The sequence below is a fragment of the Bubalus bubalis genome, chromosome 9, assembly GCF_019923935.1.
Source record: "Bubalus bubalis isolate 160015118507 breed Murrah chromosome 9, NDDB_SH_1, whole genome shotgun sequence".
Taxonomy (NCBI): Eukaryota; Metazoa; Chordata; class Mammalia; order Artiodactyla; family Bovidae; genus Bubalus; species Bubalus bubalis.
Window position 1 is genome coordinate 108,854,457 of NC_059165.1, and position 12,723 is coordinate 108,867,179.

Here is a 12,723-nt window from a genome sequence, read left to right on the forward strand (position 1 = left end):
TCCAGTATTCCTGCCTGGAGAATCTCCATGGACAGAGGAGCCTGGTGGGCTACAGTCCATGGGGTTGCAGAATCAGACATGACTGAGAGACTAATACACTGAAGATGTTACATCCCAATTCCCAGAAGAGTTGAAAGAGAGGTACTAATTGATTAAACAAGTCAATCAAGACGTCAATGCTGCTGGCATTAAAAAGAAAGGTAAGGACCAAAAACTACGAAATGCATGCCTCCTGTTGTTGTTTCTATTTAGTCGCTTAGTCGTGTCCGACTCTTTGCAACCCTTTGGACTGTAGCCCTCCAGGTTCCTCTGTCCATGGGATTTCCCAGGCAGGAATACTGGGAGTGGGGTGCCATTTCCGTCTCCAGGGGATCTTCCTGACCCAGGGTTGAATCTGTGTCTCCTGTATTGGCAGGTGGATTCTTTACTGCTGAGTCAGTAAAGGGAAGCCCTACAAGGTTCCTAAGAGCTGGAAAAAGCAAGGAAGTGGATTCTCCCCTCAGAGCTTCCAAGAATCAGTCTTGCTAATTCCTTGATTTTAGCCTATGAGATTTCATTTCAGACTTCTGACATACAGAACTATAAGATAAGAAACTTGTGCTTACTTAAAACTAGTGTTTTAAACGTTTGGCTGTCCTGGGTCTTCTTGCTGTCAGGCTTTTCTCCAGCTGCAGTGAGCGGGAGCTACTCTCCGGCTGCGGTGCTCGAGCCTCTCACTACAGCGGCTCCTCTTGCTGCAGAGCACGGGCTCCAGAGCGCATGGGCGTCAGTAGCGGTGGCTTCCCGGCTCGGGAGCACAGGCTCAATAGCTGCGGCACACAATCCCAGATCAGGGGTCGAACCCGTGTATCCTGCATCGGCAGGCGGATTCTTTACCACTGAGCCACCAGGGAAGCCTTAAGAACTTCTGCTGTTTTAAATCACCAAGTTTATGGTAACTTGTTACAATAGCAATTGGAAACTAAAACATTATTTTAATAGTGTCCATCTTGTCTTAATTCTTATAATTTATGGGTGTAAAGCTGTTTATGGCATTTTCTTTTCTTAAGCTCTGCTTTTTTTTTTGATATTTCATTCCCAACATGGCTTGAGGTTTTTCTCTTTCGTCCTGTATCACTTTTGCCACAGGTTTGTTTATATTTTAGATCTGTTTTTTGATCTGTTGTTCTTCTGTATCATTTCTTTATTTTCCAAGAAATTAACTTCTTCCCTTTGTTACAGGCATACCCTGGAGATACTGCTGGTATGGTTCTGAACCATAGCAGTAAAGCACATATAAGCAAGTCATACAATTTTTTTGGTTTCACAGTGCATATAGAAGTTATGTCTACACTATACTGTAGTCTATTAAATATGTAATAGTATTATGTCTAAAAAAAACAAAGTACCTATCTTAATCAAAGAATATTTTACTGCTAAAAAATGCCAACTATAATCTGGTGAATAATAGAGTCTTCGGTGAATAGTAAATCTTTCTGTGATCATTGTATTTCTGTGTTTCTAATTTCCTGGTTTCTCTGGAATTCTTCTAATTTACTGAATTGGACACTTGGCTCACTAACTCCCACCTTTCTTTTTTATCACGTCATTATAAAACATAAAACTTAAGACTTTACATTTCCTTCTGTGTGCTGCTTTTACTACATCTCCCAAGTTCTGATATACAGTAGTATTTCTATAACTGTCCAGTTCTCTCTTTTTTTTTGGTGGCATCATGCATCTTGCAGGATCTTAGTTCTCCAACCAGAGGTTAAACCAGGGTCCCAGCAGTAAAAGTGCTGAGTCCTAACCACTGGCTTGCCAGGGAATTCCCTCAACATTTTCTCTTCTGTAAAAAATAATTTTTAATTAATTAATTTATTTTTGGCTGCCCTGGGTTTTCGTTGCTGTGTGGGGGCAACTCCTCAGTCGTGCTGTGAGGACTACTCATTGCAGGAGCTCCTCTTGTTGGGGAGCACAGGCTCTGGGGTGGCTGGGCTTCAGCAGCTGCAGCTCGGCGCCTCCCCGGGTGCACTTTCGGGGTCTGGAGCACAGACTCAGCTGTGGTGCAAGGACTCAATTGCTCCGTGGCCCGTGGACTCCTCCTGGCCCAGGGATCAAACCCGTGTCTCCTGCACTGGACCCCGCACCACTGAGTCACCAGGGAAGCCCCTCACCTCAACATTTTCTAATTTCCATTTTTAATTTGACTTATCGAGAACTTTGGTCTATTTTGTTGGTTAGTTTGTTTGGGCTTGGCATGAGGGAAGCATTCCATAATGTTGCTGTTATTGCTATTATTGCCCAGCTGGCTCAGTAGGAGAGTGAAGGCCTGCCTCTGCTCTCTTTGCCTAGTTTCCTGGAGCTAGAAAGGCAACACAGGTCCTGTCCTAACCAACCCCAAGGCACACAGAGAACTGCTGAGGAGCTCTCGGTGCTATCTGCCCAGGTCTAGGAAGCTCTGGCATTATGAAGTCACGAGGGCTTGCCCAAAGCAAGCTTGTATCATAAACTCTGACCTAGTAAGGGCCCTCTGAGCAATCTAACCCAAGGCAATAACCACCAGAAAGAAAAAGAGGCAGATTCACACACATACATTCTCAGATAAATGCTCATTATGCTAATTATTCCCTAAAGGGGAAACAATATAAACATCACCATGATAAGTTTTTACACATTCATAATTGTTTTGCTACCTGTAAAATATTCCACTAAGAATATCACATATGACTGATCAAGTCCCCTGAATATAAGGTGCTCAGTACAGTATTCATATAGCAAATAAGTACTATGTTAGCAAGTATGATCACTCTCGATTAGCAAAGGAAAGAACAGCTGCTTTCCCTCTTAACACGGGACTGGGAGGCACTGTTCCCTGGCACTGCTTCAGGGAACATCCTGATACATAAGTCATGCCTCGTATATTCTGCACATATGAATACACTCTAGGGTAAATTCCAAGGAATGCAACTGCTGGGTCAAAATATCTGTGCATTTTGAAGTAATGTTAGCTTTATGATAGAAATATACTTCATATTATTTTTAATAATAAGTTGTCATTTCCAACTTCTTCCTCTGTTGGCCAAGGAACTAGTCACAGAGCTGTATATCTGCATATTTGCTCTAACACTCTCTAAGGGGATGGGAACTCCCAGCTATGCTTAGTCAGACTCTGGTGGCTGGCCAGAAGATGAGGCCTGCATACAATGAGTTCAACTGCCCCTTTCAATACCAAGAGAACAGGATTGGACACTTCATTCCATCTCTGCTTCATGGAGGAAAGAACTATATCATGTTGTCTGAAGTTTACAGAGGATGACATAGGTGAATACTGCTAGCCCAAAGAAGGGAGTCAGAACCAGTATGGAGAGTGAGTCTTACGTGTATCTTGCCCTTGACGAAGGTGGTGATATCTTCCTCATTGTCAAAGATGGACAGCGTCTGGAGTAAGTTATTTTCCAGCCATTCCCAGTGTTTTGTGATCTCTTTTCGGGAAGAACCTAGGGGTAGTTTGGTGGAATAAAGAAAAGGAAAAATCACAAAATCACCAGGACTTAAACATAAACTCAGAGAGAGTTTAAAATGGGTGACCTAATTTGCTATACAAAAAAGATTACTATCTTTCACCTGTCTACTCTTTCCATATATATATATGTGTGTGTGTGTGTGTATAAAACAAAAGTCATAAATGGTACTGATAAAAACACAAAATAAAAAAATTCAGATAGAGTCACGAAAAAAGTAAAGCCTCCATTGCCCTCTAACACCAAGAGCAAGTGACTGCTAGTTTCTTGTGTCCTCCCAGAAATAGTTTGTACACGTGCAGATTTGCTTACTTACTTTTCTTTGAGACAAAAGGACTTAATGTGGTCTTCCATGTGTAGCTGATTAGCCAGACAGTCAGACTTGGTCTAAGTGACTGCGGTTCTCCCAAGAATTTAGGCCTCCACAGGTGGCAGCGGGAGCTTCCTGCAGGACTCCAGGTCCCTGGCTGGCTGGTCTCCTGCTGGGCCAGAGGCCCCCTCCCTCTCTCCGAGCCAGATGCCCCATCCAGGCCTCTGACTGCTCTTCCTCCTCCCCTGAGTTCACATCCCAGCTGGATCCTGTCTCTTCCAGGAACCCTTTGTTTCACCCCTGTTTGACTCTTTCAGTTGCTAGCTGGCCACCAGGGTCTGCCTCACCTCAGAGGGAAGTCCCTGTCCTCCTTAGGAAGAGGGCCCCTGGAGGGCACTGCAGGCCCCGTGGAGATGGAAAAACTCAGAGGCAGCCCAGTGCCATCCCAAAGACTGAGGCAGCTGCTTTCTCCGCCTCTATCAGGGAACTGGGAAAAGGGGCCTCGGGAGAAGTAAAAGGATGAGGCACGTCTCTTCCCCATCCCTCTGGCACCCCAGTTTTGGGGGGTTTTCATGTGTCTGGCAGGGGGTTTGCACTTAGGAACTCTTTTCTAAATGAATTCACACAAGAATAAGGAAAGGAGTGAAGACTCTGCTTCCTTTCCAGTGTCCTGGGGCCATCTGCCGACTGCAGGTGCCCAGAAGGCCCCGCTGTCTCTGTGGCTGCGGGAAGGCCCACACGCTCGGATGGAGGGGGCTGTAGCAGAGACGCGAGTTCTGCATGACTGTGGGTGACCCACAGATCCCTGGCCACCCCATCCTTTCCTGCCTGGCCACAACTCTCCTACCAGCTGAAGACCCCGTCCTGGCTCCGTTCCGGCCAGGCCGAGTTGGTCCCTGCCGTCTCCTCTGGCCCAGCTACCTGCTCAAGCTCTGTCTTCCAGAGTCACAGTCCAGCCTGTCTTGGTTAGGGTTGATTTCTTTTGTTTCTTTGCATTTACCCAAGCAATTCACCACCCTAACAAGCAACAGCATAGAAAGACCCTTTCCCACGGGTCTGTGGGAGAATGTCCATGTGAAGACGATTAAACCCAGAATCATACACTAACAGTGATAATCATGACAATAAGCATAACAACAGATGATTATAGCAAGAGATAACCATAAATAGAAGTTCCTAAATCATCCATGAATTATCATTTTTCTTTTCATTTTTCTTTGCATATCTATTATGGCCTCCTTTCCTTAGTGCATAGAGGCCAAGGCCTAGTTGTTAGGAGAAGGGAGTTCTTGCTTGCTTGCTTTTTTTGCTAAGAACCCATATTTGAATGTGAAGGTTGAATTTGTACATGATGCAACTCTCACACACATATTGCTGGCAATCTAAAACAAAGGAATCTTGTTCACTACACCTGTGTGGATCTGCCTGAACTTTAATTATAAATATTTACACATATTCACACAAAAGAATTATTAGTTAAAAGCAACTTGATCTTCATTTCAGTTCAGTTCAGTTGCTCAGTCATGAGTGCACACCAGGCTTCCCTCTCCATTGCCAACTCCTGAAATTTGCTCAAACTCATGTCCGTAGTCAGTGATGCCATCCAACCATCTCAACCTCTGTTGTTCCCTTCTCCTCCTGCTTTCAATCTTTCCCAGCATCAAGGTCTTTTCCAACGAGTCAGTTCTTAGCATCAGGTGCCCAAAGTGTTTCCAATGAATATTCAGGACTGATTTCCTTTAGGAAATCATTTAGTACCAAGTAAATACTGAAACTATCTCTATGCCGGGTACTGGTAATAAAAAATATAATAGCTAATTGAATTTTAAGTGCTATTTCTGTTTTTTCCAGAACTTTTTATAAATTATCTTATTTGATTCTTAGAGCACCTTGGAAACAGGTACAGGTATTTTCATTTTATAGGATGAAGCGGAGGCACAGTTAGGTTGAGCATATTGCCCAGAGTCACCTCGCTGGCAAGTGACCAACCATAATGCTAATCCAGGCTGCCTGCACCCTCACGGAGTTGCTGGTCTGGTGGGAGAGCAGCAAGCCTTCAGTGCAAAAGTGCTGCTGGGGACGTGGCAGGTCCAAGGGAGGGAGAAGCAGTACGTGGTTCTGGGGAGTCTGGGAAAGCTTCTATAGAGTGTGACATCTAGGCAGGTGCTCAACAGAGCGGGGGGAGGCAACGTGGATGCAGGGGGATGCTGTAGGCACATCAGCCAGGACAGCTGTGGTGAAGGACTTCAGGCCCTGCAAGTGTCTTGTCTGGCTGAAGGCCAGGTGTGAGCTGGGGGAGGAAGAAATGGAGGCAAGCAGATCCTGAAAGTCCTTTGGTGGTGGTTTAGTTGCTAAGTTCTGTCCGACTCTTGCAACCCCATGGAGTGTAGCCCACCAGGCTCCTCTGTCCATGGGATTCTACAGGCAAGAATACTGGACTGGGTTGCCATTTCCTTCTCCAGGAGATCTTTCTGACCCAGGAATCAACCCGGGTCTCCTACATTGTAGGCAGATTCTTTACCAACTGAGCCAGGAGGGAAGCCCCTTGTAGCTCTCCCGCCAGACCAGTAACTCCTTGAGGGCATGAGCAGCCTGGATTAGCATTATGGTTTGGTCACTTTCCAGTGAGGTGGCTCTGGGCTACATGCTCAACCTAAGCTGAGGATAAGCCTCAGCTTCATCCTATAAAATGAAAATAACTGTACCTGTCTCTGAGGTGCTCTAAGAATCAAAAAGATAACTCATAAAAAGTTCTGGAAAAACAGAAATAGTACTTAAAATTTAAAGGGGAAAAGTCCTTTAATGGCAAGCTAAGGAGTCAAGATTCAGTGGCAGGTGTGAGGAGAGGTCTGGCTTTGGAGAGCCCAAGAGCCATGTGGGCAAAGGCAGAGCGGCAAAGGCAGATGAGCACAGGGGCCTGGCCGGGGCAGGAGCTCCCCAGTGCAGCGCACCCCTCCCCTGGGGGCTTCCCACAGGCCCCCGGAGCAACCGCACACCTCTCTTCCTGCAGAGAGGCTGCTCCCACTGCCACTGCCCCCTCTCCATGCACTCTCTGAGAAGGAGGATTCTGAGACGCAGATGAGCGTCTAGAGGACCCATTTCAGCACGAGGCACCTTTTCTTGGCCCAGGCACACATCAACTGCCCCGGGCGCCCCCACACAGGCAGCCGCTGGCTCCTGCAAGTGCCCCACTCAGGGTTCCCTGTACCCAATCCCAGCCCCCATAGCTGCAGTCCAGCTGTGAACACTCTCATCACGCCTTCTCAGGTCTCCAAGGAAAAACATTACCCTGGGGAGCAGTGACCCTGGCTGCTAGCACAGAGAGCATTGGACACAGTGGACACAGGTGCTCGGGGTCTGATCTAGAGCTCCGTGGGACTTCGGGCAAGTTTATTAACCCCTCTGGGCAGTTTCCTCATCTTTAAAATAGGGGAAACCAACGTTCTCCCTTCTGGAGTTGTTGGGAGGTTCACATACCTGGCAGGCAGGAAGTGCTGTCTGAGACCCAGCTATGACTGCTGTTCTATCCCAGGGACCTCAGCCAGGCTGGTCCCGCTGAAAGGGGACTTCCTCCTGGATTCTCAGGAGGGTGGCTGTTTCCTCTTAGGACAACTATAGCCGATTCTCGTTATTCACAGTGGTTGTGTTCTACAGTTTCCTAGAACGCTGAATTTGCCAATGCTGCTCCCAGGGGAGCTACAGGGCTAAGTTCCTATGAGCTTCCGGTTGCGACATTTTCATCAACTGATCCAAATACTACTTCGTCTTATGTCTTTCTGCTTAAAGCCATCTTATTTAATACATACTTTTAATACCCTAGCACTGAACTCATAGCCAGGAGCACTGTAACTCACGCCTGAAGGAAGCTCCTCTAACTCCTATTTTCTCCGTAAGGCACGTCGCAGCTTCTTGCCCTTAAAAGCACCACACGCCACGCAGCACTTTAGCATTATACTTGGGGCCATTTTAAACAGCAGAATCATCAACAGGTAACACAAAAACACGAAAAGCACGGCGCTTAGATTTTTAAAAGGAGATGTGTTCATGGTTTGACCGCTGAAACAAGAAGGCAGGGAGGTGGATCAGCGGGGAACCTGTGTGTCTGGTGATTCAAATTCTTCACTGCTCTGCACACACACACTTCCACAGATGTCCACAATCACAAGTATTGATTTTTGGGTTTACAGATAACCTTTAGTGAGTAGGTGAATTAAAAAATTATGTAGTACATGAAAAATGATCAACAGTATGGACACTGCCCAAGGCCAAGCCCTTGGAAAGGCACAGGGCTTCGTGACACTCACCTCCACCTGCCCTGCATCCGTGCATAGCCATGTTGCCTTCCTAAGGTGGATACTGGCCTGGCCTGTGCTGTCTGAATAAAAGGCAGCACCAGATTCTCAGTAGGCTGAGTCCCTCCCTCTCTGGGTCAGGCCCTGCCCAGCACCCCTGGTGATTCAAGGCACCTACCACACGCCACTGTCCAGTAGACCTGCGAGTCCTGGGTCTGGTGGAGGATGCGGTAAGGGGCCACCCGGGCGCTGGAGTCCAGCACCACATCCAGGGTGCCCACAAGAAGACCTGGCAACAGGGCAGAGAGAGGGGAGGGTGAGGGAGGGCTGTGCTGGGAGCTGAGCCCGGCTGCAGGCAGCCGCGAGGGGAACACTGCCCCACAGCCCCAGCCCAGAGCGTGAAACATCATACGTCATTTGAGTCCATTAAATTACTTCTCTTTCCTCAAAAGCCTTCAGCCAGTTTCTGATCCCTATCAAAAAATCCCCTCCTACTTATTCCCGTTTATCCTCCTGACTCAGAAACACCTGCAGGCAGGGGCTGATTCACGGGGCTCAAAGCTCACGTAATCCAGTAGGCCCTCTTCAAGAAAAATGCAAAATCAGACTTGAAAACTAGCATTTGTCAGAATGAGGAAGGAAGTACAACGAAACAAAACAACAAAGACTTCCCTGGTGGTCCAGTGGCTAAGACTTTAGGCTCCCAATGCAGGGGTCCGGGTTCGGGGCCTGGGCAGGAAACCAGACCAGGTTGCAACTAAGACTCCACATGTTGCAACTAAGACTCAGCACAACCAAACAAATAAATATTAAACAAAACGATACCACAAATATCACAAAATCCAGAAAAACAATGTGATTTATTAACTGCCAGATACATTTCTTATGACACGTCTCTCTGACATTTCTGGCTGTATACTCTGATGTCTTTTTCATAAGACAATGATATTTAACATCATTTTCCACATCAACAACAGGAAGATAATGTAGCCTCAAAAGTCATGATGGAAAATAACAGGCAAATTTTTAGTATTGTCCAAATTGTCCCATTTTTTTTTTCCATCTCTGAAGCATTTTAGGTCATTTCAGGTTTTCCTTCTCATCACAATGTCATCAACATTTGTCAACATCACTATTTCCCCAATAAATCAGAGGAAATGTTTACATTTTGCAACTATTTGATTTATTCCTCTTCATTAATTGAATGATTCAGCTAAATAAAAGCCTGTCCATTGTTCATATTTGAGGTTTGCTTATTTATTTTTTATTTTTGGCTGCGCTGGGTCTTCATTGCTCTGTGTGGGCTACTCTCTAGCTGCTTCTCAGTGTGGCGATTTCTCCCATTGCAGAGCATGGGCTCTAGAGTATGGACTCAGTTGCTCCATGGACTCTTCCTGGAGCAGGGGGGGATAGAACATGTGTCCCCTGCATTTGCAGGCTGATTCTTTTTTGTTGCTCATAAGGAATATTGGACCTATAGTTTTCCTTTTTTAAAAACTAATTTTCTTTCTTTTTGGCTGTGCTGGGCCTTTGTTGCTGGGGCTTTTCTCTAGCTGTGGTGAGTGGGGGCTGCTCTCCAGTCGTGGTGCAACGACTTTTTGCTGCAGTGGCTTCTCCTGGTACAGAGCACAGGCTCTAGGGCGCATGGGCTTCAGCAGTTATGACTCAGGCTCAGGAGCTGCGACCTGCAGGCTCCAGAGCACAGGCTCTGTAGCATGTGGGATCGTCCCGGGTCAGGGATTAAACCTGTATCCCCTGCATTGGCAGGCAGATTCTTTACCACTGAGTCACCAGGGAAACCCCAGCAGGTGAATTCTTAACCTCTGAATTACCAAGGAAGTCCCTATTTTTTCCTTTTAATAAAATGCTGCTTTTGGTATGATCTGAAAATATTTTGTTATCATTTTCCTATTGATACCAGAATAATTACTATTGATTTTATTGCTTGACTTTAACACTTGTTTCATATTCCATTTTAATCTGCTTTTTCACCCTCCAGTCTAACAAAATAATCAGTTACAAAAGAAGGTAATTTTCACATACATCCAAGTCAGGAGTCTGTAATGTTTATTTTACTGAAATGTTCTAAAATGCCCCTGTAAATTGCAGTTAAAGGGGCATATTCAAGCCTTTTCAGTGTTCGGAATAAACTTGTTTTAACTGTTCATGTTGAGGTTTCTCTTCTGGTCTCAGAAATTTTAATTCCTGTATCGTTGGCATATCCATATTGCAAGACTGGAAAGCTTTTTAGTGGCAGCCCATGTCATCACAGTCGTCAACGAAGAATCTAGGCTGGCATCTGTCTTTAAAAGACAGATCGAATAAAACCACATTGTGAACTGTCCCTCCTGCAAGAAGAGTGTGTTCAGGAAACCATAATGTCCATCATGGCACAGAGAAGGTCACAGCAAAGGCCATGCCAGAACTGACTAAACATAGCTAAGGCAGAGAGTTCAAGGCATGGTTCCCAGGGGGAACTGGAGAGTCTGCTTTGGGGGACATGGAGAGATGAGTGTGGTAGAAAGAGCCTTCTCTGCACAGGAAGGCAGAGCACAGAGGGACCCAGCCATGCACTGAGGTGACCTGTGGAAATGCAGAGCACAGAGCAAGCACTGAGACTGAAATATGGGTATGCTGATATACCTGAAGGTACTGGGCACCCAAGCATTTAATTTCTACATAGGCTTCGAGGTGGACCGCCAGTCAGTCTCTGCAGAGGGGCTGCTGTCTAACCTCCACTGGACAGTCTAGTCCAGGACGCAGGTCTGGAACTGGCTCCTGCGATTCCAGAGGCCTCTGGGAGGGGGCTCAAGGCACTGAAGACAACAGTCTTCCTGGTAACCCCACAAACTTCCACATCAGGAGGTGGCCCAGGAGAGGCTGAAGGAAGCGTTCTCCCATGGAAAGCCTCTGTCTGCACCTGACAGGGCTATATTAGCTTCTAATATTTAACATTAGGACGTTTCACAGAAAATTCTCTTGATAATTAGAAGACCCGGCAACACTGGGTCCGAGGTCCTAAATGGCAACAATGAGCCGCCAGAGGAGCACGGGCACTGGTCTGGCCTAAGACTGATCCAGGTCTGCTTTGGCAGTGCCTGGACTTTGGACAACACCTGTAGAAGGAGTGCCCAGGAGACATCCCCGGGAACCCAAATGCCACACACCCCAGGAGATGCAGTCCTGTGTAGTGCCCAGATGGGCAAAGAGGCACCCTGCCTAGGTCATCAGAACACATATATCGGTGATCCAACTAAGCCTCGTTCTGCAGGTCCAATGCACCAAGAAGAGGGAAAGACGGATGAGGAGAAGCTGGAGAGATGGAAGCTGAGTCAGGCAGCAGCTGGGAGGAACTCTGATCTCACTAAAAAGGCAATTGTTCGGTGAGCGGGGAAAGAAGGAGGAGAAGGAAAGGAATGCTTGTGTCCCTCGGCCCCTCCTGGGAGGCCTGGGGGAAGCAGAGGCCCAGGAGATCCCGCGAACTCTCAGCCGTGAGATCCGTTCCGGGAAGCTGCACAAGCTTCCGCTGAGCCCCGGGACGGTCCCGGGCACCGAATCCGGAAGGGGCCGCCGCCAGCCTTCTTCTGGCCTCCCCGCTTGACCGCAGGCTCCCCGGCCGCCCCCCTGACGCGAGCGCAGATGTCTTCCTCGGGGCCCCAGCCCCGTCCCTACCTGGCGCCACCCCGGCCGGCCCCCATCGCCCGCCCGCCCGCCCGCGGCCAGCTTTCGGGCCTCCCGCCCCTCTCCCGTCCCGGCCCCACGCCTCCCGGCCCCACGCCTCCCGGCCCCGCCGCGCGCCGACGTGCGCGTCCGCAGCGACGCTCCGCGACCCGGCCTGTCCGGCGCTGGCCGGCCGGCCCTCGCTTCCCGGCGCTCCTTCCTCGCCCGCCCCGCGGCGGCGCCCACAGGCCCGGCCACCGCGCGCCTCTCACCCGTGAGGCCGCCGCCCTTGCCGTGGCCGCGGCGCCGCTGCAGCACGAAGAAGGGGTTGGCGCGCTCCGTCACCCACAGCGCGTTGGCCACCAGCACCTCCTCCGGGCCCAGCCACATCGCGGCGCCGCGCTCACCCGGCCGACGCGGGCCGGGCGGAAGCGCCGCCACCGTCGCCTCGCTGAGCCGACCGGGCGGGGCGGGGCGCGCGGCCGGCGGCGCCCCCTGGCGGCCGCCGGGACAGCGGGGCCTCGGGACTCGCAGCGCGTTCCGCTCTCCCCGCCCACCGGCCCCGGCCTCCGCTCGCAGGCCGGATTAGCCCAGCCTTCTCCGCTTCCCTCTTGGCCTTCTAGCCACAGGCCTTCGCGCGGCCGGCTCATCGAGGAGCGGTTCAGTCCCGGGGCCAATGGCCTGTGGCCGGAATGGTTGAGTTCACAGGTATCAGGGCGCCTGGCGTTTTGTAAAAACCTGTCCAGGGTTTGCAGGGAAAATGTAAAGGAATAGCCTCTGGAAATACATTTTTAGCTGACTGTTCAGAGCAAACCAGTGCCTGTTAACATTTGGAAAGGGTGGCTGGAAAAGTGTTAGTCTGTTGTGGTAACTCATTTTGACACTTGGGCCTAAGACGAAGGGAATCTCAAGGAGTCCAGCACGGGTTGTTAGGAAGCCGGCGGGGTCCTCAGAAACC

The 12,723-nt window shown here is 48.9% G+C and overlaps 1 protein-coding gene across 6 annotated transcripts in view; it reads right to left on the reverse strand.

The window, feature by feature from the left end:
- Window positions 1-12,238, reverse strand: part of TBC1D9B (TBC1 domain family member 9B) — a 39,300-nt gene extending 27,062 nt beyond the window's left edge. For 3 of the 6 annotated variants that reach the window (XM_044948511.2, XM_044948513.2, XM_044948512.2), the window contains exons 1-3: window positions 12,038-12,238; window positions 8,284-8,394; window positions 3,361-3,479 (exon numbers count right to left, since the gene is read on the reverse strand). In XM_044948511.2, coding sequence (XP_044804446.2) covers window positions 3,361-3,479; window positions 8,284-8,394; window positions 12,038-12,155 — 348 coding nt within the window. In that variant the 5' untranslated portion in view covers window positions 12,156-12,238. The remainder of the gene's footprint in view (window positions 1-3,360; window positions 3,480-8,283; window positions 8,395-12,037) is intronic. The other 3 variants (XM_025293966.3, XM_044948509.2, XM_044948510.2) reach the window with 3 other exon arrangements.
- Between the last annotated feature and the right edge of the window lie 485 nt (window positions 12,239-12,723).